This window comes from Neovison vison, chromosome 13 (genome assembly GCF_020171115.1).
Source record: "Neovison vison isolate M4711 chromosome 13, ASM_NN_V1, whole genome shotgun sequence".
In the NCBI taxonomy this organism is placed as follows: domain Eukaryota; kingdom Metazoa; phylum Chordata; class Mammalia; order Carnivora; family Mustelidae; genus Neogale; species Neogale vison.
The window spans coordinates 83452646-83478542 of record NC_058103.1 but is presented as its reverse complement, the minus strand read 5'-3'; the positions used below and the strand labels follow the sequence as shown (position 1 = coordinate 83478542).

The 25897-nt window shown below is 40.6% G+C and overlaps 1 protein-coding gene across 3 annotated transcripts in view; it reads right to left on the bottom strand.

Annotated features, from left to right (window-relative positions):
• The window catches only part of FRMD5 (FERM domain containing 5), a 310939-nt gene extending 292475 nt beyond the window's left edge, over nt 1-18464 (bottom strand). For all 3 annotated transcript variants that reach the window (XM_044231259.1, XM_044231260.1, XM_044231256.1), the window contains exon 1: nt 18273-18464. In XM_044231259.1, coding sequence (XP_044087194.1) covers nt 18273-18374 — 102 coding nt within the window. In that variant the 5' untranslated portion in view covers nt 18375-18464. The remainder of the gene's footprint in view (nt 1-18272) is intronic.
• Nucleotides 18465-25897: the final 7433 nt, after the last annotated feature.

Here is a 25897-nt window from a genome sequence, read left to right as displayed (position 1 = left end):
CAGTCTTACAAGAAATGGTAAAGGGAACTCTGAATAGAAAGGACAGACAAAAAAGTAGAAAGAAGAAAGGCAATGAAATTAAGTGTACCTATAAAAGTTATTCAAGGGATTCACAAAATAAAAGGATGTGAAGTATGAAACAATACACCTAAAACGAGGAGGGGAAAGGAGTAAAAATTTAGTGCTTTTAGAATGGGTTCAAAGTTAAGTGACCACTGACTTAATATCAACCATTATATGCATGTCAAAAACTGGTGCTAGCCAAAAAATAAAAAAGAATTCAGTATATCACTAAAGAAACCCAGCAAATCATGAAAGAACAGAGCAAGAGAAGATTCCAATAAGGTATTTAAGAAACAAAAGGACAAAGAAAAAAAGAGACAAAAACACATACTCTTACACTTACAGAACTGTTGTTTGCCAGAAGGGAGGTGGGTATGGGGGATGGGTGAAATGGGCGATGGGCATTAAGAGTACACTTATTTTGATTAGCACTGAATAATGTATAGAATTGTTGAATCAATATATTGTACACCAGAAACCAATAGAACACTGTATGTTAACTATAAAAAATAAAATAATTAAGATAGAATAAATCCCACAATGATATACTACTTCATACCCACAGAATGGCTATAATTGAAAAGACAACAGTGAGGATTGGCAAGGATGTGGAAAAATGGAAGCCCGCAGGCAACCACTTTGGAAAACTGTTTGGCAATTCCTCCAACATTAAACATCAAGACGACCCAGCAATTCCGCTCCTAGGTATCTATCTCAGAGTAATAAAAATGTATTTCCACACAAAAACCTATACACATGTGTTGCACACCTGAAATATTGTAGGTCAACTATACTTCAATTAAGAAAAAAAAGTGTATGGGAATGTTCACAGCACAACCAAAAGAAATGAAAACATACATCCACACAACAATTTGTACATAAATCAGAGCTTCATCTATAATAGACAAAAAGTGGAATGACACCAATGTTCATCAACTGATGAATGATAAACAACATGTGATAAAACCATACTATGGGAAATTATTTAGCAATAAAAAAGAATGAAGTACTAATATAAGTTATTACTTGGATGAGCCCCAAAAACATTATGCTAAGTAAAAGAAGTCAGTTACAAAGGACCATGTATTGTATGATATCATTTATTTGAAAAGTTCATAATAGGCAAATCTATAGAGAAAGTAGACTTTGCCTAGGGCAGAGAGTTGCGGGGAATGAGGGAGACAGGAAGTAGGAATGACTGCCGATGGGTACAAAGTTTCTTTTTGGGGCGATATAAATGTTCTAAAATTAGATTATGTTGATTGCACAACTCCATAAATATGCTAAAAACTGTTGAATTGTACACTTTAAACAGATGAACTTTATGATACGTAATTTGTAGCTCAAAAAAGCAATATGCTAACTGAAAGAAGCCAGACTCAGAAGATTACATATTGTATGATTCTATATATAGGACATCATGGAAAAAGCGAACCTGTAAGAACAGAAATCAGATTAGTAGCTGACAGACATCCAGACACAGGGAGGAGACTGACCATAAAGGGGTACAAGAGAACTTTACAGGATGTTGGAAATATTCTATATATGATGGTTACACAACTTGCATGTATTTGTCAAAATTCAAAGAACTGTATAGCTATGAAAGAATGAATTTCAGGGACACCTGGGCGGCTCAGTCAATAGAGCACACGATTCTTGATCTTGGGGTCATGAATTCAAGCCCCATGTTGGGTATAGAGTTTACCTTAAAAAAAGAAAAGTGAAGTTTACTCTATGTAAACGGTACCCCAATAAACCTGAATTTTACAAAAAGCAAGTTAAAGTGTAGGGGATACAAAAAAACAATATTGGGAAACTCAAGATCAAAATAGTGGAAATGGGGTGCCTGGGTGGTTCAGTTGGTTAAGCAACTGCCTTCGGCTTAGGTCATGATCCAAGAGTCCTTGGATCAAGTCCCACATCGGGTTCCCAGATCCATGGGGAGTCTGCTTCTCCCTCTGACCTTCTCCGTCTCATGCTCTCTCTCACTCTCTCAAATAAATAAATAAAATCTTAAAAAAAAAAAAGTGGAAATGTTTACAATATATCAGAATTCACTCTATAGAGTTCTATAACAGATATGGTGTATACCTCCTAGGGATGACATCAAGATTATATAATACTGTCTATACAGAGTGGTAACATACATGAGGACCATGCAGAATTTGATATCAAAGTTAAAAAAGGGGGGGGCTCCCTCTAAAATACAAAGTGGTATAGATTAAAGAAACTTATCTGGCCAAGTCCACTAACATACGGAAGAAAATGGTATTTAAAGCAGTCTTGAGGGGCACCTGGGTAGCTCAGTTGGTTAAGCATTTGCCTTCGGCTCAGGTCATAATCCTGCAGTCCTGGGATGGAGTCCTGCATTGGACTCCTGGCTCAGAGGTGCATCTGCTTCATCTGCTTCTCCCTCTCCCAAACTCAACACACCCATGTTCCCTCTCTCTCCCTTGCTCACTCACTCTCTCATATAAATAAATAAAATCTTTAAAAAAAAAATAGCTTTCAAATTTGTTTTTCCAAAAGTCTCTGATTCTGAAGAAGTGCCTACGATGGCAGAAACTAGTATTCACCATCTCACTGTAATTAACAGAGATTCTAAATTACAAAAACAAAAACAAAAAAAAATCATGATTTTTGATTAGATGAGTCAATCCCCCAGAATCTGATCTGTGTGGAAATAACAAGTAGATAAAGCTATATTTTATATTCTGCACAACTAAGGGACAGAAGAGAGACTGAAGCAGTCACAAAGATCTGTCCTGACATCTCTTTAAAAGGAATATTTGCGTTTGTAAAGACTACCATCACAGAAGGAACACAAAGGAAAAACACTACTGAGCCATGGACAGATTTCTTGGGAACTGTAGAATGTTTATGCTAAAAGAGACTGGAGGTGTCTTCTCTTTGAGTTGCCTCATTTTGCAAATGAAAGGTTAAATTACCTGCTCAAGACCTCAGAGTTAATCAGTCAAGAGAGTCAGGCATTGGACACAAGTCCCCTGACTCCACCAAGTCAATGTTTTCCCCTTTGGACCATACTGCCAGCTTCACGGGAGAGCAACAGAAGTTAAGAAAGAACAACAATGAGGTCACACAGAATTTGAATCCCAGCTCTCCCAACAGACTAGCTGTGTGACATTAGACAAATATTCAACATCTCTAAGCCTTATTGTACTCATCTGGAATTAGGGACAATAATACTTTCCATTAAACAGGTAGGATTAAATGAAGAATGCACAGAAAGTGCTTATCACGGAGCTCAGAACACCATACGTACTCAACAAATTTTTAAATGGCTCAATTAACATTAAATTAAAATATGTAATATGGACATTACACCAAATAACTCTCTAAAACACAACAATGGCATGTTATGAGATGCCTAATTTGTCAGTACATTCATTTTAATTGTAATTATGTCAGAGAAACCTTAGGAGAGGAACAGAAACTCACAGAAAAAATAAAGATGAAAAAACCTACCAAGATATTATTTTTAAACTCTTATCTTACCTCTTTATTAAAATTGACTTTATTTTCAAGTATCTTCTGTTAAAACTTATCTACTTATAAATAATCCTACATAATTTTGAAAGCTAACTGGACCCTAATCAGTGAGAAAACTTTCTATAGTCATTCTGAACCATAAATCCTAACTAATAATAAACGTATTTGCTCAGAAAAACTAATCTAATCACCATTTTAAAACTTTGTAATTATACACTCACAGGAAGTTGTAAAAACTGTATGAACGATATCCCATATATCCTTCGCCCAGCTTCCCTCAAGGGCAGCTGCTTGTATTATGGTACATTACCAAAACCAGGAAATTGACATGTGGATTAAGATATAATTCATATAAGATTACCTTTTTTGAAAAAAAGATTTTATTATTTAAATAATCTCCACACCAAAAGTGAGGCTCAAACTCACAACCCTTTGATTTGAGAGTCACATGCTCTACCAACTGAGCCAGCCAGGCACCCCCAGATTACTATTTTAAAGGATACAATGCAGTGGATTTCAGTATAATCCTGGAATTGTACAACCACCACCACTAATTAACCATCTTCTAAAGTACCATAATATCACTCTAAAGACAAGAAAAATCCGATATTCATTTTTTAAATGTATTTAGCTCAAGTCAGAGGTAACGTTACATTTGCATTATTAATAGTCTTATCATTCATGCACATCTGCAATGAATATTTATTTAGCCCCCTAGGTGAGACCTTAGTTACTAACTGTTAAAAGATGTAATCCCTGCCCTTCAAATAGTTGTCTAGTAAGAGACAGACAATTTAAGTAAATATTTATAAGTGAATGTGGTAAATGCTGTAATAAGGTCCCCCAAAGCACAGTCCAGCAATACTGGGGAGGGAGTTTACCTTGGAATAAGGTGATGAGAAGAAGATGATCTACAAAGTGGGATAAAATGCATAAGGAGGATGACAGGAGACAAGCCTCAAAAGGAAGGCCGCAAAGGTAACGGAAGGACATCTATGACGTGCTAAAAGGCTGTTATCCAGCAGGTAAAGGGAGAATCTTGAAGGGTTTTAAAAAAGAGAAAATGATCGGAAGTTGCATTTTGGAAGCATGTGAAGCTTACCGCCCCCACAGGAAGGTAAAACCTAGACCATTTGGACCCTGTATCTGGCAAGCAACAAATGAAGAGCCAGAGAAGACAGATGTAGGAGGCTCTGATTCCTGCCGTCACTAAAGCTGCAGTCAGAAGAGGAAGACTGAATTTGGCAAGATCCCTATCATACCTCAACAACACCTGAGCTCTTGTGGATTCTTGCAAGTTCCCATGTCATCTCACCTGACAGAAGGAGGAGTGGATTTAGATTGGCCTGCTCCAATAAGACCCTGCAGGTCATTAAAATATAGAAATATTAGTATACATACATATACACACACACACACACACACACACACACACATTTCCCTACCAGTTGGCCAATAGCCACTGCCCTAAGAGGCCTCTCCCTCTTCCCTGGGACCACTCTGAACCCCACCTCCCATGCTTCAACACTAAATAGTATCTGGCCTAGCAGAAGGCCCCAGACTCAATTCCAGTGTGTTCTGGCAGAATCTTGGTCAGTGAGGTATTCACTGTGACTCACTGATTATTGAGGGGTTTTTGTTTTGTTTTTTAATATTTTTTCAAGATTTTTGTTTATTTGACAGAAAGATCACAAGTAGGCAAAGAGGCAGGCAGAGAGGGCGGCGGGGTAAACAGTCTCCCTGACGAGCAGAGAGCCGGATGCGGAGCTCAATCCCAGGACCCTGAGATCATGACCTGGTCCAAAGGCAGAGGCTTTAACTCACTGAGCTACCAAGGTGACCCTACATTTTTTGTTTTTAATTTTACTATTTAACTAAGCTCTAGGCCCAACATAGGGTTGTAATTCGTGACACTGCCCCCCCAGCCCAGACCAAGAATCCCGTGCTCCACTGACTGAGCCAGCCAGGAGCCCCAGTTATTGAGTATTTTAAATATTACTTCCACATAGGAGCCAACCTCAGAGAGTTACTTTAAACCATTAAACTCTCCTATCACACAGCTGCAAGAACAACAAAAAAGACCTCCAATATTCTTTCATTTCCTAACGTGCTTCTCTAGATTCTCCCTCTCGATTTTTTTTTCTCCCTCCAGATTTTTTTTTTTAAGATTTTTATTTATTTGTTTGACAGACAGATCACAAGTAGGCAGAGAGGCAGGCAGAGAGAGAGGAGGAAGCAGGCTCCCTGCTGAGCAGAGAGCCCCATGCAGGCCTCAATCCCAGGACCCTGAGATCATGACCTTTAACCCACTGACCCACCCAGGCACGCTCTCCCTCCAGATTTTGATTGGGTATTTCTTTTTTTTTTTTTTTAAAGATTTTATTTATTTATTTGAGAGAGAGAGACAGTGAGAGAGAGCATGAGCGAGGAGAAGGTCAGAGAGCGAAGCAGACTCCCCATGGAGCTGGGAGCCCGATGTGGGACTCGATCCCGGGACTCCAGGATCACGCCCTGAGCCGAAGGCAGTCGTCCAACCAACTGCGCCAGCCAGGCGTCCCTGATTGGGTATTTCTGCTTGGGGCTTATCTTGCCCCATCCCAATGCTTTCTCTGGTTTTGATCTTTTGTTTCTCTATCAATTATTTCCACTCTCCCTACAATTTCACCAACTCCAGCTGTCCACAATACTCTCCTGACCATGGGAAGCACCCCCACTGTGCGGACCCAGTCCCTAAATACGAACCTGAAGTTACAGTATAGGAAGAGTCTCATTGAGTCTGTTATTTATTAAGAAATAATTGCAAAAAAGTTAATAGAAAACTTTAAATATAATATTCAGTCCAGCCCCAAGATATCACTTTATATAATACAGATTTTCATTTGTTTGTTTTCATTCATGTTATGTTTCATTTGTTTATATTATTTAAAATTCCAGTTAATTAAAATATACACTATTGTGTTAAATAATGAAACTAAAGGATATGGATCGCATTATGCTTCAGTGTATATTTATGCACATTTCAATTGCATCTTTTTTTTTTTTTAAACACCTCCCACCACTACTAAAAGGTGTGGCCACCATGCAAAGAATTTGACCGTAAGCAAAGCTATTACTTAGTAGTGATGGCAATTAGAAATGGTGATAAGAGGGGACATCTGGCTGGCTCAGTCTGTGGAGCATGCAACTCTTGATCTTGAGTCATGAGTTCGAGCCCCATACTGGGCATAGAGCTTGCTTTAAAACAATGAAAAAGGGGTGCCTGAGTGGCTTAGTTGGTTGAGCCTCCAACTCCTCCTTTTGGCTGGGGTCATGGGCTCAAGCTCCATGTGGGGCTCTGTGCTCAGTGCAGAGTTTGCTTGTCCCTCTCCCTCTGTTCCTCCCTATTCCCACTCGTGCCCATTCTCACTCACCCACTTGCTCTCTCTCTCCCTCAAATAAATAAATAAATAAAATCTTGTTTTAATAAAGAAAAGAAATAGTAATATAAGATTGTATTAAATAAGTGGTCTTAAGTATGAATTAGCATAAAACAAAGGAGAACGTACGAGATGGACAGAAAAGCTATGGTGTAAAGATGGTAGGAAATAAAACTGTAGAATTCAGGAAGTGAAGAGAAAGTTTTCTTTTTTCTTATTTTCTTTCAACCAGAAACTAAAGATAATTTATGTGAGATATATTCTTAGTAGGAATATAGAGTATTCCTACTCCATAATATTTTATAATGACATAGTAAAAGACCTAATTTGCAGCAAGACAATGTACTATCATTATATCTGTCTCTTAAAAATTATCAGCCTACTTTACCAATATCAAAAACTGGAATATGAGCCTCTGCCTTTGGCTCAGGTCATGATCCTAGGGTCCTGGAATCGAGCCCCGAATCAGGCTCTCTGCTCAGCAGGGAGCCTGCTTCCTCCTCTCTCTCTGCCTGCCTCTCTGACTACATGTGACCTCGCACGCGCTCTCTCTCTCTCTGTCAAACAAATTAAAAAAAAAAAAAAAAAACTGGAATATGAGAAATGCATTCTCTCTTGCCATACAAATTATTAGAAAACAATTCTTAGACGTGATTCCGGTACTACGGGTCCTTTTTTGAATATGCTTATCTAAATTATCCAAGGTATATTTAAAAATAAGCAAATAAGTATTGATTTTTCAGATCAGCAATGCTGCTTATAAAATCTGACACTGCCATGGTTGGTTCAGTATCTTATGACCTGAAGCAACACCAAGCCAATGCCAATTCACTTTAAAAAAAAAAAAAACTATTTCACATAATAGAATCTGAAGCTAAGTATAAATTAAGTTGAACTGTAGTACTAGACTACCTTGTGTTTTGATCAGATTTTTAGCTCTCAAAAGCCAAATTTCTTCTGAGTGGTCTCCCAAAGAACTGATGGGTTATTCTATTGCAGGGATGAGAGTGTACTGTGAGATTGCCTTATAACATCCCAGGCATCGATGCTGGTCCATGGGGTCCTTCTGACCTACAAACTTCCAATTCCATAATAACTCTGGAGGATTCTGGATTTTTCTAGAGGCGAAAATCTGAAAGAAGGCAGGCTGAATGCTTTCATCAGTCCAAATTATCCCCTAGAAGTACTTGAGACCCTTAGACTAATTAATTTTGCTTCCCTGTGTTGTGATCAATGTTCTTACCTGCTTGGCTCATGTCTGATAAAACAATCTTAGTGGCATCCTCTGCCTACGGTATATGGAATCCTTTGGTACTTGTGAAGACAACACTTCCACTTGGGTGTCCTCAAAAATAGGCTAAGGCCCAGCCTAGAGGCCCCTGAGGTAAATCAGGCAATATGGAAATAAGGTTTTGCACCTGCCTGGAGGGAAAGAATAATTTGCCTATGGAGTGCCTGAATGGACTACCAGACTATGGCTTTTTCCTACTACAAGTTCAATGAAAGTGGCCAGACATTTGGGGCATGCCGTTTTGATGTACCACTATTTCTTTCAGGTCTTGGGCCTGTGGGCCTTTGCTAATTTATCTGGCTCCCATAATGCCACTTCACAGCAAGCCTCCTTAATCTCTCCAACAAAGTGGAGTGCCTGTATTGTCAGTCATTCCCCTATTCATCAGTCTTTAAACCATCCCTTCTTTTTCTCCTTTTCCAGAGCAAAATAACCTATTAGCATTGGCAATCTGCCGAACATTGATTGCCTAAATGCCAAAGAGTGCTTTCCTGGAGGTTCCCATCCCCAAAGGTCTAGCCTGGCATTGTGTGGAGTGCTCAAAGTGCACCCCGTGTCAGGCTGGGAACTTCAGAGCTGGCAGGCAGGGATTCATTGGGGGAATCCAGGGAAGCACTCCACCATCCTCTAGAAAAACAATTTTGGTGGCCACTTAGGTTTGGTAACAGAGGGGCAGAATTGTGCCTTTTAGGGCTCACTGGTCACATTTCTTAACTGTCGGTGCACCATTTAGGCTATACTGTATCAGTCCCAGGATTTTCAAACACCAGCTGAAAGCTGGGATTTGATACTTTGTGTACACAAATAAGCTGATGCCAGAGATGAGGTCCCTCAGAAACAAAATTCATATGCATAGTTACTGCAGCCTCAGAATTAAGAATGATACATGAATCTACCCCTTCTTTATATGATGCCATTGCTTTGTTTTTTGTTTTTTGTTTTTTGTTTTTTTTTATGCCATTGCTTTGTGAAGAACCTTAATTTGTGTTGTACACTTTTGGAGTTAGATTTAACTCAACACACGCTTTATGTTTTAATTTAGACTAACTCTTCTAAGCATGTCAAGAATGATTGAAATTTGCTGACAGCCATCTTTCCTAAGCAAGTAGTTTGTTATTTGACTCAACTGTACCAGAGTAAATCAGATAAACATAGTAAAGGAAAGACTAAATATATTTGGCTTTACATTTTTAGCTTTCCTACCTTGAAGTAGCCTGCTGTTGCCTCAGCCTGGAATGCCCTTTACCCATCCCCATAGCCCATTTTCTGCTTTTGGCAATCTTTCATGACCTAGTTCAAATCTCACCTCCTTTGAGAAATATTTAGTAATTTTGAGTCTCCCATATTTGCACTGTCACAGCATACCACCTTGTCTTAACACTGAATTCCATGACATTTATTTTTTGCTATTTACATGTTTGCAAACAGGGGCCTTCCTACACCCCCAGTGCTTCAAGTTGTGAAGATGATTTCTTTGAAAAACAGTATAGAAATATAAAATAATTTTCTTTCTAGGTCAGGAAGGACAAAAATAAAACCAAAAAATACAAGAGCATCAAATTGGAATGATGACCTGTTGTAGAATCTTTAAAATCCTGCCCCCTTGAAAACGGTATGCATATCTGCAAATAACCTAACCTTTACCTTACAAAGGTAGAGAATCAGTTAAGGCCATTCAGAAATAAATCAAAAGGTAGAAATATGGGATTCACTCTTGGCTTCTCTTTTTCCCTCACTTTTTATAATCAGTCAACACAACTTATATGTGTATGAGTTGTGTTGACTCATACAATATGTGTATGACCCAGTTGTAGTGATTCTCAAACCTGAAAAAGCATAAGTCACCTGAAAGATTTGTTAAAACAGACTGCTGAGCCCCATCCCCCACATTTCTGATTCACTAGGTCTGCAGTGGGGCCAGAAACTTGCATTTGTTAACAAGCAACCAGGTGAAAATGATGCTGCTCATCCAGGAACCACACTTTGAGAACAATTGTTTTCTTTAAATCATCCCCTATTCCATTCTTCTTTTTAACAAGGTTCACAATTTCTACAAAGGGAAAAAAAGCCCCCTGAGTTGTGACACAGTAAGGTGGTTCAAATAAGGCATAAAAATAGCTAGGTTTGGTCCTGATCTAGAACGGTTTCCCTTGGTGGGCAGGGGGTTATCTAAGGCTTTGAAATGATCATTAACAGATAGGAATGAGTCCTAAAGCATTTCTGGAATGGTCCAAGGCATCTCTAAATAAGGACCAGCTGATGAGGTCATGATAATGCAAGGAGTCAGAAGTAGAGGAGGGGAATGAAGGCTATAATCACTGTCAAAGGGGTGTTTTCTGTAGACAAGTGAATGGAGCTATTGTACACAAACTCAGTGGTTGCCAAGCACGTGGTCCAATTAGCTTGCCTGTATGAGCATGGCACGGAAGGATATCCTCAGAGGACTGGATTCACACAAGTTGATGTTTAGTACACAGTAGCAAGCAAAAGCCTGAAGAATTTGAACCTGAAGAGTTTCATAAGTTCCTGCTTTCCAAATCTAGGATACAATACAATTAGGTTGGGAAGCCTACAAAAGTAAAACACCATCCTCAGAAATAGTACAGCATTTACAGTTGGTGAAAGACCAATACAGAGGACCTTGTTCAAAATATTGACAACAAGGAGAATGGCATGGTACCTTAGGTGGCAAGAGGTCCACAACTTAAATCTAAGGGTTAGCCTCCAAGAGAAACTGCTTTCCCTACTCTAGCTTGGGCTCTACTGATACTTAAAATGTTTGTACAAGTTCAAAAAGTTGTATTGGCCACCTAGATCCAGAGTCTTAAAGGAATGGGAAGTCTGCTTTTATGGCTAGAATGTAACATGTAACAAGATGTTTTGCTCTCTTAGGGGAACACCATTCACTCTGCAACATAGGTATGGAGATGCTTCAGTGCTCTTCAAAGTTCTCAGCTGCATGAGAGAACCATTCAGGGGGAGGGTTTCAGCCCCAAGTATCCACGCCCGAAAACAGGGGCAACAACTGCCACCTGGCCTCCAGAGGAGCAACATTCTCCTCCCTGAGCACCACATAAGATATAGAAGCTGTAAGGTTGTTGCCAAAGCTGCAAGAGATTCACATCTGTTGTACCGGCTCTGGCTACACACAGCTGAGGAAGAGTGACCCACAGGAGGCTGCTCCAGGAAACAGGATCTGCAGAGTCAGAATGTTACATATGAGGCTATCAGAAGGTGGATGCCGCCGCTTATCATAGACATAATTAGAAACAGGTTTGGGAAGCATGCTTCTCTTCCAGTTGGGGCAAGAGGTTAGAAAATGAGGCTGGGAGGAGGTTTCCTGTGGTATTGACTTAGGGGAAAGGCATGAAGGAACTATCTATAGCTGTGGTGAGCCCAGTGCTCAATATCCTAATTCTATCAGACTTCCAACACCCCCATGAAGCACTGCACTATAGAGCATTCATTGGATCTAAGCCTTCCAAACCTGCAGAGATGGTGGGGAGGGGAGACCTCAAAGGCCTGAAACCCTAAGAGACAAACCAAAAACATCAAGAAGCTCTAGATCACAGCCCCACTAATTCAACAAGAGATAACTGCAGAAAGTTATCAGAGACCTCAAAGGCGCCATAAAATACCATATTTACATATACTTCTCACCTGGGAGAGGGGCTGCAGAGCAAAGTAGTTTGGAATCTGATGGGTTGAAACAATTTATACAGTTGTTAGAAAATGCTTATTGTTTTCAGGTACAAGAAATATTAAAATATATTTTTTATAGATTTTATTTATTTATTTGACAGAGAGCTGGAGAGTACAAGCAGGGGGGAGTGGCAGAAGGAGAGGGAGAAGCAAGGTCCCTGCTGAGCAGGGAGCCCAATGTGGGACCTGATCCCAGGACTCTGGGACCATGACCTGAGTGGAAGACAGTTGCTTAACCAACTGGGCCATCCAGGCACCTTAAGGCACAAGAAATTTTAAACTGTTGGAACTAACACAGCCACCATGGAGCACAATCAAATCAGAACAAATATTTATTGAACTATAACCATAAGACACTGTGGTTTAAACTAGGGTTTAAAATTTATACCTTCCACTTACTCCTTTAAAAATTCTAAAATATAATCTACTGGAAAATAGGTATTAAAATAATCCAAAATATTTTGCCAGAGTGACTACAGTATCTAACTACTATAGTATCTAACTAATTAAAGCCTTGCTTATTTGGGGTTGTGCATTTTAATACCTATACATAAACCACTACAAATGTATAACAAAAATGACTTTTTTGGTCTTCAGGTTGTCTGATTTTATCTTGGCAAACATCTTTTTTTTTTTTTTTTTAAAGTGTGATATTAATGCTAGCACAGACATGATCAACGAGTCTCTGGGCAATGTAACAGAAGACTCAAAACCCACATGCTCTTTTATTATACACTATGTTGAATTGCCTCATCCAGCATATTCATTCCTAGCACTTAATAGAATGCAAATTCATACAAATACCCTTGAGTAAAATCTGCTGTGGTGAATGCTTCTAGGTTTCTCTTGGATGCCACGGACACTTCCTTAAACCAAACTTTTTCAGTAAGAGAAAGAATGAGAGCACATCTAGAATTTACCTTCTGTCCTAAAAGGTTGATCTGCATTAGTTTTATACAATGAGCTAAAATTTTAGCATACAAATTGAGAAATAGAATACAAGTGCTTTCGGGATTCTAGAAGGCTAATTTTGGAACTTAGTTTCAAGATTAGAGTCTGACTTGCTATTGTAACAGATTCTTAGACACCATAATTACTTTTTAAAACAAAGTTTTTAAAAGAACCAATATTCGTGAAAATACAACAGCTTTGTCTTTTTCTGTGGATACAATTACCTTAATTCTCTAACATCACTTTTGCATTAATGAAACCAAGGATTTCGCTTACCAAATATAAAGTAGAAGTTCTTAGAAAAGACAAATCACTCTAGGTCCTTGAAATAAATGCCCCTCTAAAGCCAAAGGATGGAAGGAAAGCAAACTTGAACTCTTGAATTTTACTGTTTTTAAAGATTTTATTATTTGAGATAGAGAAAGAATGAGTGGAGAAAGGACAGAGGGAGAGGGAGAAGCAGGGTCCTGCCTAAGCAGAGTGCCCAATGTGGGGCTGGATCCCAGGACCCTGGGATCGTGACCAGAGCCAAAGGCAGATGCTTAACCCACTGAGCCACCCAAGTGCCCCCTGAACTCTTGAATTTTAGAGAAGAGTTCTACAACAGAATCCAGTTATTCCAGTCTTGGATTTTATGATTTCACTGAGATTAATCAGGAATCACTCTTTTACGATTTTATTTATTTGAGAGAGAGAGCGAGCACGAGTAGGAGGGAGGGGCAGAGGGGGAAAGAGAAGCGGACTCCCCGCTGAGCAGGGAATGCAAAGAGGTCTTGATCCCAGGGCCCTGAGATATGACCTGAGCAGAACAGAAATCATTTTAAGGAGGGGCATCAGGTGGCTCAGTACAGTAAGTGCCCCATTCTTGGCTTCCACTCGGGTCATGATCTCAGGGTCAAATGACAGAGCCCTGAGCTGGCTCTGGCCTGACTGGGGAGTCTGCTTAAGGTTCTCTCCCTCTCCCTTTGCCCTTCTCCCACACTCGCAGGGGCACACACTCTCTTTCTCAAATAAATAAATAAAATCTTTTTAAAAATCATTTTTTTCCAATTTATTTATTTTCAGAAAAACAGTATTATTTTTTCACCACACCCAGTGCTCCATGCAAGCCGTGCCCTCTATAATACCCACCACCTGGTAACCCAACCTCCCACCCCCCCACCCCCCCGCCACTCCAAACCCCTCAGATTGTTTTTCAGAGTCCATAGTCTCTCATGGTTCACCTCCCCTTCCAATTTACCCAAAAGCACATACCCTCCCCAATGTCCATATAAAAAATCATTTTAAGGAGACTTATGGTTTATTTTCAAAAAAATTTTCTCAATCCTATTTTTGATTTGATAGAACAAGGCACAAGGTATATTATGTCTGTTTAAATGTTATTATTTGTAATGACATTACCGAATAATTTTTTCTTTACTGTGAAATAAGCATTATTATTACCATTTTACAGATGAAGAAATTAAGGCACAGACAGGTGAAATAACTTAGGGAGTCAGAAGAAATAGAAGGAACAAAGATGGGATTTAGAGACAAATTGATCGTGGTTTAAATATAGTACAGCCACCTACTAGCTTTGAGCAAGTTCCTTCATCCAAGTCTTTTATCTGTAAAATGAAAATACTACCACCTATCTCTCAAATAGTTGATGGAAGGTATAAGCAGAAACACCTCGCAGAAAGCATAGTACAGATGGTCATTCAAGAAATATCGGCTCTCCCACCAATACACAATCCTATTTTCCTCAGCTGGTACAATGGGTGTATAATGAATCCATATGCTGTTGTGAGGTAAGTGAGAAAATAACACATGCAGGGCGCCTGGCAAGTACGGGACTCAATACATTTGTTCTCTCCCCCAATATTGCCTCCCTTACCCTAGGTCCCACAGTTACTGAATGGCTGAGACACAATCAAGCCACGATCTTGGTTGCACTCTAAAACTGTTTCTGTCCACATGCATTTTACTTATAGTAGTACCTCATTACCTCATTTAACTGTAAAAACAAATTGAAGCCAGCTGCTGCTTGATCGGTTGTTATTTTAATGTGTTCCCAGTAAAATCAAATTCATTTCTAGGGCAGCTTTACTTTTCAGTAAGCAGAAAAAAGTGATAAGTATTTCTGACTTGTAAATATGTATTTTTGATACATATTTCTACTGGCTTTTCTGTAATATATATTCTTAATATTTTATAAACTATTATAACTCAAAAGATTGTGAGAAATCTATTACTTAGGATATTAGCATTCAAATGACTTCATTTGATATGCTGAGTTCAAAGATATTATTAGGTAGTCTTTTTATTTTTTCTATTTGCTCCCAAATTAAATAACAAGTAGGGTAGTAAATGCAGTAAATAAATGTAAATATTCATAAATGAAACAGATGTGTGAAAAATATGGACCAGATCTGCATTTATGAGGCAATGACCTTCAAATCTGGCAGGAAGCTGTTAACAATGTTCTTCACAGGGGAGCAATTATATTACAGCCCTCCCATGTATACTTCATTTCTCATGATCTACAAATATATCGGCATATCAGAAAGAATAGAATTGGCTGGTAAATGTGGCAATAGTCACTGGAGGGATATAAGGCATTTTTCCTTACCTTAATAATCACATTCTAAATGCCAGATCAGTATAACTGATGCAATATGAAAGGCAAGACCAATACTTAGAATTTCCTACAACTGAAATTTACTAAATGTGGCTATGATGGCTCTAACCCAGGGATACATTTCTGACTCTCTAATCCCCTAACTATTCTCTGATTATCTCAAGAAGTACTGAAATCTTTCTAAAATCTATACCTTATTTAAAGAAAAATATGGCATACCATACTTTAAGGAAAATGATTCCAAATTATTACCAAAAATTTTTAAAGTATACTGTACAGCACTTCCTGTTAAAAATATTGCTTTAACCTAGTAAGTAGCTCACAGTTCATTTCCATACTGATTTACAAGACTTTATGTGCAATGTCGGACAAATAAGTGCATGCACAAATACAACCGCACTCACACACTACAGAAATGTATAGGGGGGAGAAAGTTGCTAAGAAAAACTCAATCTCCAAAAGCTCAAAAAAGCTATATGCACAAAATATGAATTTCACATAAGATCCTGTCTTTTTGTTGCTGTTGTTAACCTTTCCTCACATTGGGTAAAAACAGAAGCAAGTCACAGTAGTGGTGCCAAAGACTGACATTACATAAACTTCAGAATTCCTTTTTTAATTTTCATTAAATAATCACAACACACCATCATTAACATGTCTAGACAGTGGACACTCACTCCAGTATAGTCCCGTTACACCAAGCTTAATTTTCTTATGTGGCCTAAATTTTTATAACACATTAAATTGTAATAATGTAAAACCAGTAGAAAAATAAACACAACTGTAGCAAGATATAACAAGCATAAACCCAGTAAGTACTGTTTGACTTAAAAATACTATTTTTCTCAACACTAATAAAGATTTACCCACAACTATAATACCAATTAACCAACCTCAGAGTTTCCACCAACTGGGAAAAGTAACGAGTTGTCTTATTTGATACCTCAAAATCGCTGGTGGAATGATTATGTGAATTGCGTTTCAATTGTACTCTATACCTTGGCAAAAGTTAATGACCTGCCCCAGAAATTTTATTTCACCATATATACCCCAAAGTATTTTTAGGACTCACAAAGTCTAAATCTCACGCTGCCCTTGATAGGTTATCCTGTACATGCTTTAAATTTTAAAACAAAAGGATAAAGACTTTAAAAGCTCTAGACAATGTATTCAAATGGTGAATATGTCGTCAATGCCTTCTCCTCCCCCACCCAAAACCAAAAAAGAACTGTACACCACACATAAAGATACAATAGAAACAAAAAGTAGCATGCCACTCATTCAGTAAGGAAATAATACAGAACATCTATCATATTCAACTGCAAAAATCCTTTCACTTGATGGCTAGCATCGTTATGACTGTTTAATCTATATTTAAGTGGCCTTAAAGAGATTTTGCTCCCTTTCTCTGCCCTCCTGGATCTTTGGCAGCAGTCAGCACTTATGCCCAGAGGTGGTTTGGGGAGTGGGAGAAAAGGGAAAGTAGAGAGAAGGCTGAAATGAACACAGAGTCAGCACAGAGCAGCTGCTCTCATCCACTACCCAGCGTCTTTCTCACACACCGCTATTTTCCGCGGTTGAGCATTGTCAGCAAAAAAATAAATGGGGGGTTGGGGGGGGGCGGCGGGAGACAAAGAGGGTAGGACCAGAGGCCGACAGTTTTTGTCTGCCACATCTGAGACGAGAAGCCCCCCTCTGGTTTCTTGCTGCAAAGGCAAGGGATCAGGTGAGACCCCTCCGGGTCCAACTCAATTTGCTTCTCCTGAAAGAGCAGTTTCCGGCAGCGAGCGCAGGATCCTTCGGCTGCTGAACTAAACACCGGAGCATTATCAATGCTCCTATCTCTGACTTTACAGAGGAGGAGAGAGGGCTGTGACTGCATTCCTGGGAAAGACTACTACTCCAGACTTGCCACACGGCAGTAGTGAAAAAACATAAGCAAGAGGTTGTAAAAATCTCTTCCAAAATACCAGGTTCTGAAGAAATGCTGCGAAGCATTAACGTACTGTTGGCGTTTTTTTAAGTCACCCATTCTTTCTAGCCACGGTCAACCCTCAAATCTCTGGTACTTGTTGCTAAATCTTTGCCTCACCACCCCCCCCCCAAATTGCCTAACACAATGAGATCTGGGGAGCGAAAGGCGGGAGGGGGGGGCCTAATCTCGAGAACCCAGAGGGCTGGTCTCTCTTCCATAGGCCACTCCGCACGGGCTGCGCGTTCACTTCTACCTTCTGAGAGCTCTGACTCACAAATGCCGGGGAGGGGTGGGTGGTTATGACATTCAGCATTATCCTTCCAACCAAAGATAAGAAACGCCGGCCAGCGGTCCTTGCCTGGCCAGAGAGCCGAAGCCTGCGCCCCCCGACGGGGCGGCCGGGGTAGGAGCCTCCCGCCCTGCCCGCCTCCCTGCGGACGCCCGCGGAAGATGCTCCCCACCCGGGCAGGCTCGAGTAGCCAAGATAGGGCGCCCTCGCCCTAGGAGAAGGCAGGGAGGGAGCTGGGGTCCGGGACGGTGGGACTCACCGCAGCTGCGCCGTGCGCCCGGTACCCCGCCCCGGACTAAGTCTCGGGCGGAGGCGCTCTGCACCCGGGCCGTCCGCCGCAGCCAGGGACGGACAAAGCACTGGGGTCTGCGGCGATCCCGGGCGGCGGCCGGGGGCCAAGTTAGCCAGACTCAGGGTACGCGGCGGTCCCGCGGGCAGGGCGGCGCGGCACTGACCTGGATGGTGCAGGTGTACTCGCTGTCGTCCAGCAGCCGCACGGTGCAGCTGTACTCGCGCTCCAGGCTCCTGCTGCTGCCGCTCATCAACCTGCTCAGCATCTTCCCGCCCGGCCGCCCGCCGCCGGGAGAGACGCGGCACCGCTGCGGACCCCGGACCAGGCGCCCCTCAGCCGGGCAGCTCCGCGCGGGCCCCCGGCACCTGCACCATCACCCCAGTCCGGTCGCGGCCGCTGCCTCCTGCTGGCCCAGCTCCTCCTCCTTCTCCTCCTCCTTCTCCGCCACCGCCTCCCCCCAGCCCAGAGCAAGCGCCCCGCTCTCTCTCCTCCGAGCCCCACTCCCCATGCCCAGCTCGTGGGGCGGGGCCTCGGCCGAAAAAGGGCCAATGGGGGTCAGCGCGGCGGAACCGAGTGACAGACGGTAGAGCCAGTCGAGATAGGGAACTAAGATGATGGACAGGTAGCTGAAGCAATCACGGGAAAGCACTCGAACAGAACCTTGCGGGACCAGCCCTCTGGCGTCCCAAACGAGGGGCTCCTCTCCTCTCTGCGGTTCCTCCAGAAGCTGTTTCCCCTCCCCCGGGCCAGGTGTGGGCACCTAGCCGGATAAATATCTGCTGCATGGAATACGTTTAGACTGGGCTTCAGCGGTCAAGTCCCACACTCTGCAACGCCACGAGTCCCGCCCTCCCCGGAGCCCGGGCGGTGCGAGATAATGATCACTGCACCTGCAGAATGCAGGCACCTTCCGCTCGGGACTAGGCAGCTGCCCCCACCTGAGCTTTACCCGGAGTCGGCCTGGCGGGCCTGTCTGCTCTGGTGCTCTTATTTTGGAGAACATCTGTTTTACTGGAGCTACTTAAGTAAAAACCGTAGGGTTCGCAAGGGTTTTTAAACACCTGGGTTTAACCCCTCGGAAACCAACCACTCTAACACCCTATGCCTCCCTTTTATTTTCAGAAGACAAAAGGAAGAGATTGAGGTGTGCTCCTTCAGCCGGTAGGGTGCAGAGGCAGTGATGGGTCCTTTCCTTGCACCTTCAGAACTAGAATTACCGTATCTCCAGACTTCCTCAACAAAACACCAGAATGTGTCAGGAGGTAAATATCGCAAAGAAAAAAAATTGTCTCCTGCCCTTTGTGACCCTACATCTAAAGACCTCTTATTCTTTATGAAAACTTCACCAAAAAACAATATTCTCCCTCAAAATTTTTTGATGGAAGGAAATGTTATATGAAAGAATCCTATCAACCCAACATTAATGCTGTAATAAATGTATTAATTGAAAAATAATGCAATGTGCATAATATCATTATTTTCATTTATAGTGGTCGTGTTTATGGGGATAACACACATAACAAAGATGAAACCCTACATTAATTTAGAAAACATCTGACCTTTAAAGTAGGTCCCCACCCCGCACCCCTGGGGTGGGGGGGTGTTCCCTGCTGTCTCAGTAGAATGTGTGACCTTTGATGGGGGGGTTGTCCTGAGCTCCTGAGCTCAAGCCCTACGTTGGGGTTAGAACATTCTTTAAAAAATAAAGTATAGGGGCTCCTGGGTGGTTCAGTGAGTTAAAGCCTCTGCCTTCAGCTCAGGTCATCCAGCCCCACATCCAGCTCTCTGCTCCTCGGGGAGCCTGCTTCCCCCTACCCCTTCTCTCTGCCTGCCTCTTTGCCTACTTGTGATCTCTGTCTGTCAAGTAAATAAATAAAACCTTTTAAAAACATAAAAATAAAAATAAAGTATACTTCTTCCCTAGTGTCCTTGGATTTCAGTATTTTTCTCCAATTTTTTGTATGGGGTCCTCCCCCTCTTCAGTAATCACCTCAACAACCTGAACTGTTCTCCTTAGTTACATTTTTCTTTGTGGCATTCAACAGTCATAAGAGGAGGTTCCACTTTTCAATGTAATCCTGGAGGACTTAAGAATCTAGAACAATGAGTCAGAAACTCAAGACTTCAAACCAAAAGTGAGTGCCTCTACTATGTAGCCCCAGCAGGTAGCCTGGGTGTGCAACATAGTAGGTATTCAATAAGTGTTTGTTGCATGAAGTAAATTAGATATTTTATAGTGTTTAAGTCCCAGAAAAAGATCTATGAAGAAACAAGTAATTTTAGGAAGGCCTTGGAGACATGAAATCATTAATATGCCAAAGTGATATTCCACAAAACTCAACTTTGTTTTGTGGTTGGAGAAAATAATGAAAGAGTTCAGGAAAGCAGAACTTATGTTGAAGGCAAAAGTTGCTATTTCTTTGCACAATCTACAAGAGCAAGAAAAAATGTCCAAGAAGCTAGAGGAAACCCAGTAGTTTGACAGTAGGGAAATGTCTTTAACTGGTTATGCAAATAAGCAGCTGTTAGAATAAAAAGGCAAACACCATGAAACCAGAAAAGCTCTAAGGAACTGAATGCAGTCTTTTTTCAGAGTATGACCGGAGATGCAATCAACAGGGATGAGATTGTGGGGGCTATGCCAATGTGTTAATATTCCTGTTCAGCCAAAGAAAATCATGTTAACTTAGATGCTCACCTCACTGAAAAACCGGGTAGATGTTCATCCATGGCCAAAAAGAGCTTCAAACTCTCCCCTTACTCTCTAAATCAGAGCACTTTGCGAGGAAAACCGAGGTTGGATGTATAATGGAAGAAAAGCAACTATCGGTTTCTGGTTAAATGTACACCTATACAGGGATGGAGAGAGAAGCCTAAGGGAAACTAAAAACAAAAGACTCATATAAAATCAAACTGTGGAATATTTTATTTATCTTTGTTTTTCTCAAGTCTTTTGAACAGGATGTCTGTGATAATAAGGCTTTGTTCAATAAAAGGCCTTATGTGCCCTTGTTAATCAGAGCATCATAGTGTTCATGAATTTTTTAGTATAAAGGAGGCCATATTTAAAACTCCACACGACAATGATTGAGCTCTTGCCTTCCAAATTATTAGGATGGCAGCTCCCTTTAAAGTTTCTCTACCTTCTTTCCTGTTGAGGAGTCCCTAGGGCAGATGCAGTCACCAACATAGGCCTGAAATAACTGAATTACTCCTGTCTCTACTTCAGATATCCCATACCCTGATATTCTAGGACACTGATCTCTCTCCAGCCAGTGCAACTTTCACCATTGTCTTGGGACCCTATCAGGAAGAGGCATTTCCCTCTCTTCTCCAGAACATCATGAATGCAGTCTCTTCCCATCAAAGTCTCCTTACAGCACAGCTAAGACCAGGGTTATCCAGAGTAACCTGCAGTTATGACCTGGCTACTCTCAAAGTCTTCATGGGCTTTGTTGTTGAGCTTTCAGCTAGGGTCCATGTGACTGATGACAGCTCCCCTCTCCATCAAGAGTTCCCCTGACCATGTCTTGGACACTCAGGTTCAACCAGAGAGAAGCTCAGAGAAGAAAACAACTCTCCTCACCCAATTTAAGATCCATTTTCAAAGTCCCATTTTCTGTCCCAGTTGCTGCCTCTCCCCAGGATGATTGACCTGGGAATATTTACTCCTTTAGAGGAGACCCCACCTCCCATCACCAGGCATATGACCTTGACCTTTGACCCAGCTGTGCCATTGCCTTAAGAGCTTAACAGTCCAACATTATTAGCACATTGCTCACAGAGACTGAGTTATTCAGTATTTACAGGTAGGTCCAGGTAGAGACTCACCAAAACCAGTCCAGTCCCTTTGCATAATTATTTCTCCAGTAAGTAGTAATGATCATGCCTGTCCTTGGTTGCCTTTATCTTTTAGATCTCAGCTTTTGTACTCCTGAGAGCAAGGGCTCAAAAGAGGACATTCACATCTCCACAGAAACAATATATTGACACATATAGTTTACATCTACAGAGAGAAAAGAAACAATTTTTCTCTTCTCTTCTGCAGCAACGTCTGTGGAAGCAAGGCTCCTGTTACATTCACAAAGATTTGTATATCCAAATGGAGCACACTGCTTCACAGATTAAAGCATCTTTACTCAAGTTATAGTTTTCCAAGAATAATAAATGTATACTTGCTTTAATATGAATAGCTGAACAATTCATTTAGTTTTTCCAGAGCAGTTTACCTCTGTAGAAATGTTCGAGTCTTTTTTTTTTTTAATCAGGACAGAATTCCCCTATGGTTTAATAGACAGTTTTTCCTTCTTCTACCAACTTTTTGGATTTTCAGTTTAGCCCCCATTACACTTAGAAAAAAATTTTAATGTGGATTTTTATGTGGAAATACAAGTGCATGTGGCTTTTTTAGTCCTAACTACATTTATTGAGCATTTACTATGTGTTAGGCACATTATACTGTGTCAGCTTTCTTGAAAACATAATACATAGCCCAAAGAAAATGGGAAAATGAAATGTATAAACCAAGAAGTTCACAATCTAGGAGAGAGGGTTAGGTATATAAACAGTTAGCTATTATACATACATGGAGCAGGAACAAAGCACTACAAGAGAACAACAAATGGTAAATTATTTAAGCCTGGGAGACAGCAAAGTCTTAGAAAGCATTTGAGTTGGATCCCTAGGAATGAATGTATGGTGTTGGGTGCAGATAACAGAAGAAAGAGCAAGGTATAGGATGAGAAGTCACATTTTAAATAGAAGAAACAGCATGAGTAAAGACATAGAAGCACAAATATGTATAGCATGCTTCAGAAATTGCAAATACCCCTGGATGGATGGCATGTGGAATGTGTTAGCAGGGAAAAATGGACTGAGACCAGAACATACAGGACCTTCCATGCCACAATTAGGAATTTGGATTCTGTTGCATAGACTGTAGGGGGGCATTGCAGGTTTTTAAGCAGAGAAATGACCCGATCAGATCTGTGTTTGGAAATGATCATTTTGGTAGCAGTGTCAATGATTAAATTACAGAAAGAGGAGATTGTTTAATAAGGGGGAAATGCATCCAGAAAACAATAGAATGTCCTTAACAAGGCATCAGAAGCATTTACAATAGGTCTCTCAGATGTGGGTGCCAGACTTTATTATATTTTCCAATTATGGTTCATTTTCCTTTTATTTCCAGCCAGTCTTTAGCCATTGTTCTAGCAACAGAATGTATATGAAACAAAACAAGTTAATTCATTTATTTAAAAAGTTTATTATGGGGACGCCTGGGTGGCTCAGTTGGTTGGACGACTGCCTTCGGCTCAGGTCATGATCCCGGAGTCCCGGGATCGAGTCCCACATCAGGCTCCCAGCTCCATGGGGAGTCTGCTTTGCTCTCTGACCTTCTCCTTGCTCATGCTCTCTCTCACTGTCTCTCTCTCAAATAAATAAATAAATAAAATATTAAAAAAAAAAAAAGTTTATTATGGTCTACTACGTGCAAGTCCCCATGCTAAGTGCTGAGAGAATTCAAAGATGAATAAGACACATTCCCAATCTTCATAGAATTTACAGTTCCATACAAACTGCAAAATTACTTAAATAATATTTATTAAGTATTCAGTTTATGTAGATTAATACTTAGTACACATTGGTTAAAACATATATATAAAAGAGAAAGGCAACAAAGAAGAAAAAGGAATATGGGCAAAGAAAGTACATAAATCTGAAGAAACCAGAACAGCCCATTTCTCTTGATTAATAGTGTCAATTGACTATTTGCCCTGCAAAATGAAATCATTAACATTACTGTACTTCCTCTCAAAATCTGACTCTAACTCCCAATTTTTGTGGTTTATATAATCTGTTTCATCAGGCTTTATAATACTTATGGCTTTTAGCAACCATATTTCTTCTAGTTGTTTAATCTCACTTCAGTATTCAAATGGATTCAGTGCTTGCAACCAGTCCTTTCATCCTCCAGATTCACTACTCCTGGAGGTTTTATTTTTTATTTTTAAAGATTTGTGCATTTATTTGAGGGCAAGAGAGAGAGCATGAGCAGGAGGGGCAGAGGAAGAGGGAAAGAGAATCTCAAGCAGACTCGGAGCCCTACTAGGGGCTCGATCTCATCACTTTGAGATCGGCACCTGAGCTGAAACCAAGGGTCCAATATTTAGCCAACTGTACCATCCAGGTGCCCCCTGGAGGCTTTATTTTTATCCATTCATGTCCTGGTAGGTGGGATTTCTTTGCTAAGTAGTTTAAGAATGGCCAATAGCCACATAGTGTTTAACAAAGTGTTTTTATTAGCTTCAGGTGTAGAGTATAGTGATTCCACAATTCCATACGTAACCTGGTGCTCATCACAAGTGCATTCCTTAATCCCCAACACTATTTCACTCCTCCTCCCACCTACCTCCCCCCTGGGAACCATCAGGTTATTCTCCGTAATTAAGAGTCTGTTTCTTGATTTCTCTCTCTTTTTCCATTTGCTTGTTTGTCTTCTTAAATGCCACATATGAGTGAAATCATGTGGTATTTGTCTTTCTCTGACTTATTTTGCTTAGCATTATACTGTCTAGTTCCGTCCATGTTGTTGCAAATGGCAAGGTTTCATTCTTTCTCATGACTGGGTAATATTCCATTATATATATAATGTCTTCTTTATCCATTCATCAGTCAGTGGATACCTGGGCTGCTTCCATAATTTGGCTATTGTAAATAATGCTGCAGTAAACAAAGGGGATGCATGTATCCCTTCATATTAGTGTTTTTGTATTCTTCCGGTAAATACCCAGTATTGTGGTTACTGATCATAGGGTAATTCAATTTTTAACTTTTTGAGGAACCTCCATACCCTTTTCCAGAATGGCTGCACCAGTTTGCACTCCCAACACAGTGCATGAGCATTCCTTTTTGTCCATATCCTCAACAACACCAGTTGTTTCTTGTGTTGTTGATTTTAGCCATTCTGACAGGTATGAGGTGATACCTCTTGGTAGTTGTGATTTGCATTTCCCTGACAATCAGTGATGTTGAGTGTTTTTCATGTGTCTCGTGGCCATCCGTATGTTTCTTTGGAGAAATATCTGTTCAGGTCTTCTGCGTATTTTTTAATTGGATTATTTGGGGGTTTTGCGGAGCAGGGGTGGGGGGTGTTACCTGAGTTCTTTCTTATCTACCTGTTGCATTTATACTGAACAAATACTTGCATAGAAATGTTACTTTGTGCTCACACTTTCTTCACGTTCTTTCAGAATTTTATAGCCATCACCCTTTTGTCTTTTTTCCTAACATTTGCTATGGGAAAGTCAGATGAATCAAACTTTTCCCAAATGTGACTTTTTTTTTTTTCAAGATACCTGGAGGATTCATATATTTAACTCTGAAGTTCAAGAACTTAATCAGAATATATCTCTCTGTCAATTTTTCTGAATCAATTTTCTCTGGTATAAGAAAGGTAGTTTTCTGAACAATAGCTCTTATTATCTTTGAATTTGTTGTTTTCTTCCAGGACACCAGTTAGCTCAATATTGGATCATATTTGAGTATATATTTCTTTTTCTTTTTTTAAATTCTCAAATCTCTATGGCCTTTCCCTCTTTATTCATTGTGTCTGTCCCCAAGTCTCTCCTCCATGCCATTAACTTGATTTTTAGCCAAGTCTGTTTTGTTCCTTGTTGTTGAATCCACAACCCCAAGATCAAGGGTTTCACGCTCCACTCACTGAGCCACCCAGGCACCCGTCAATTATTTTGTTGTTTTTATGTTTCACCTGGGATTTCTTATTTT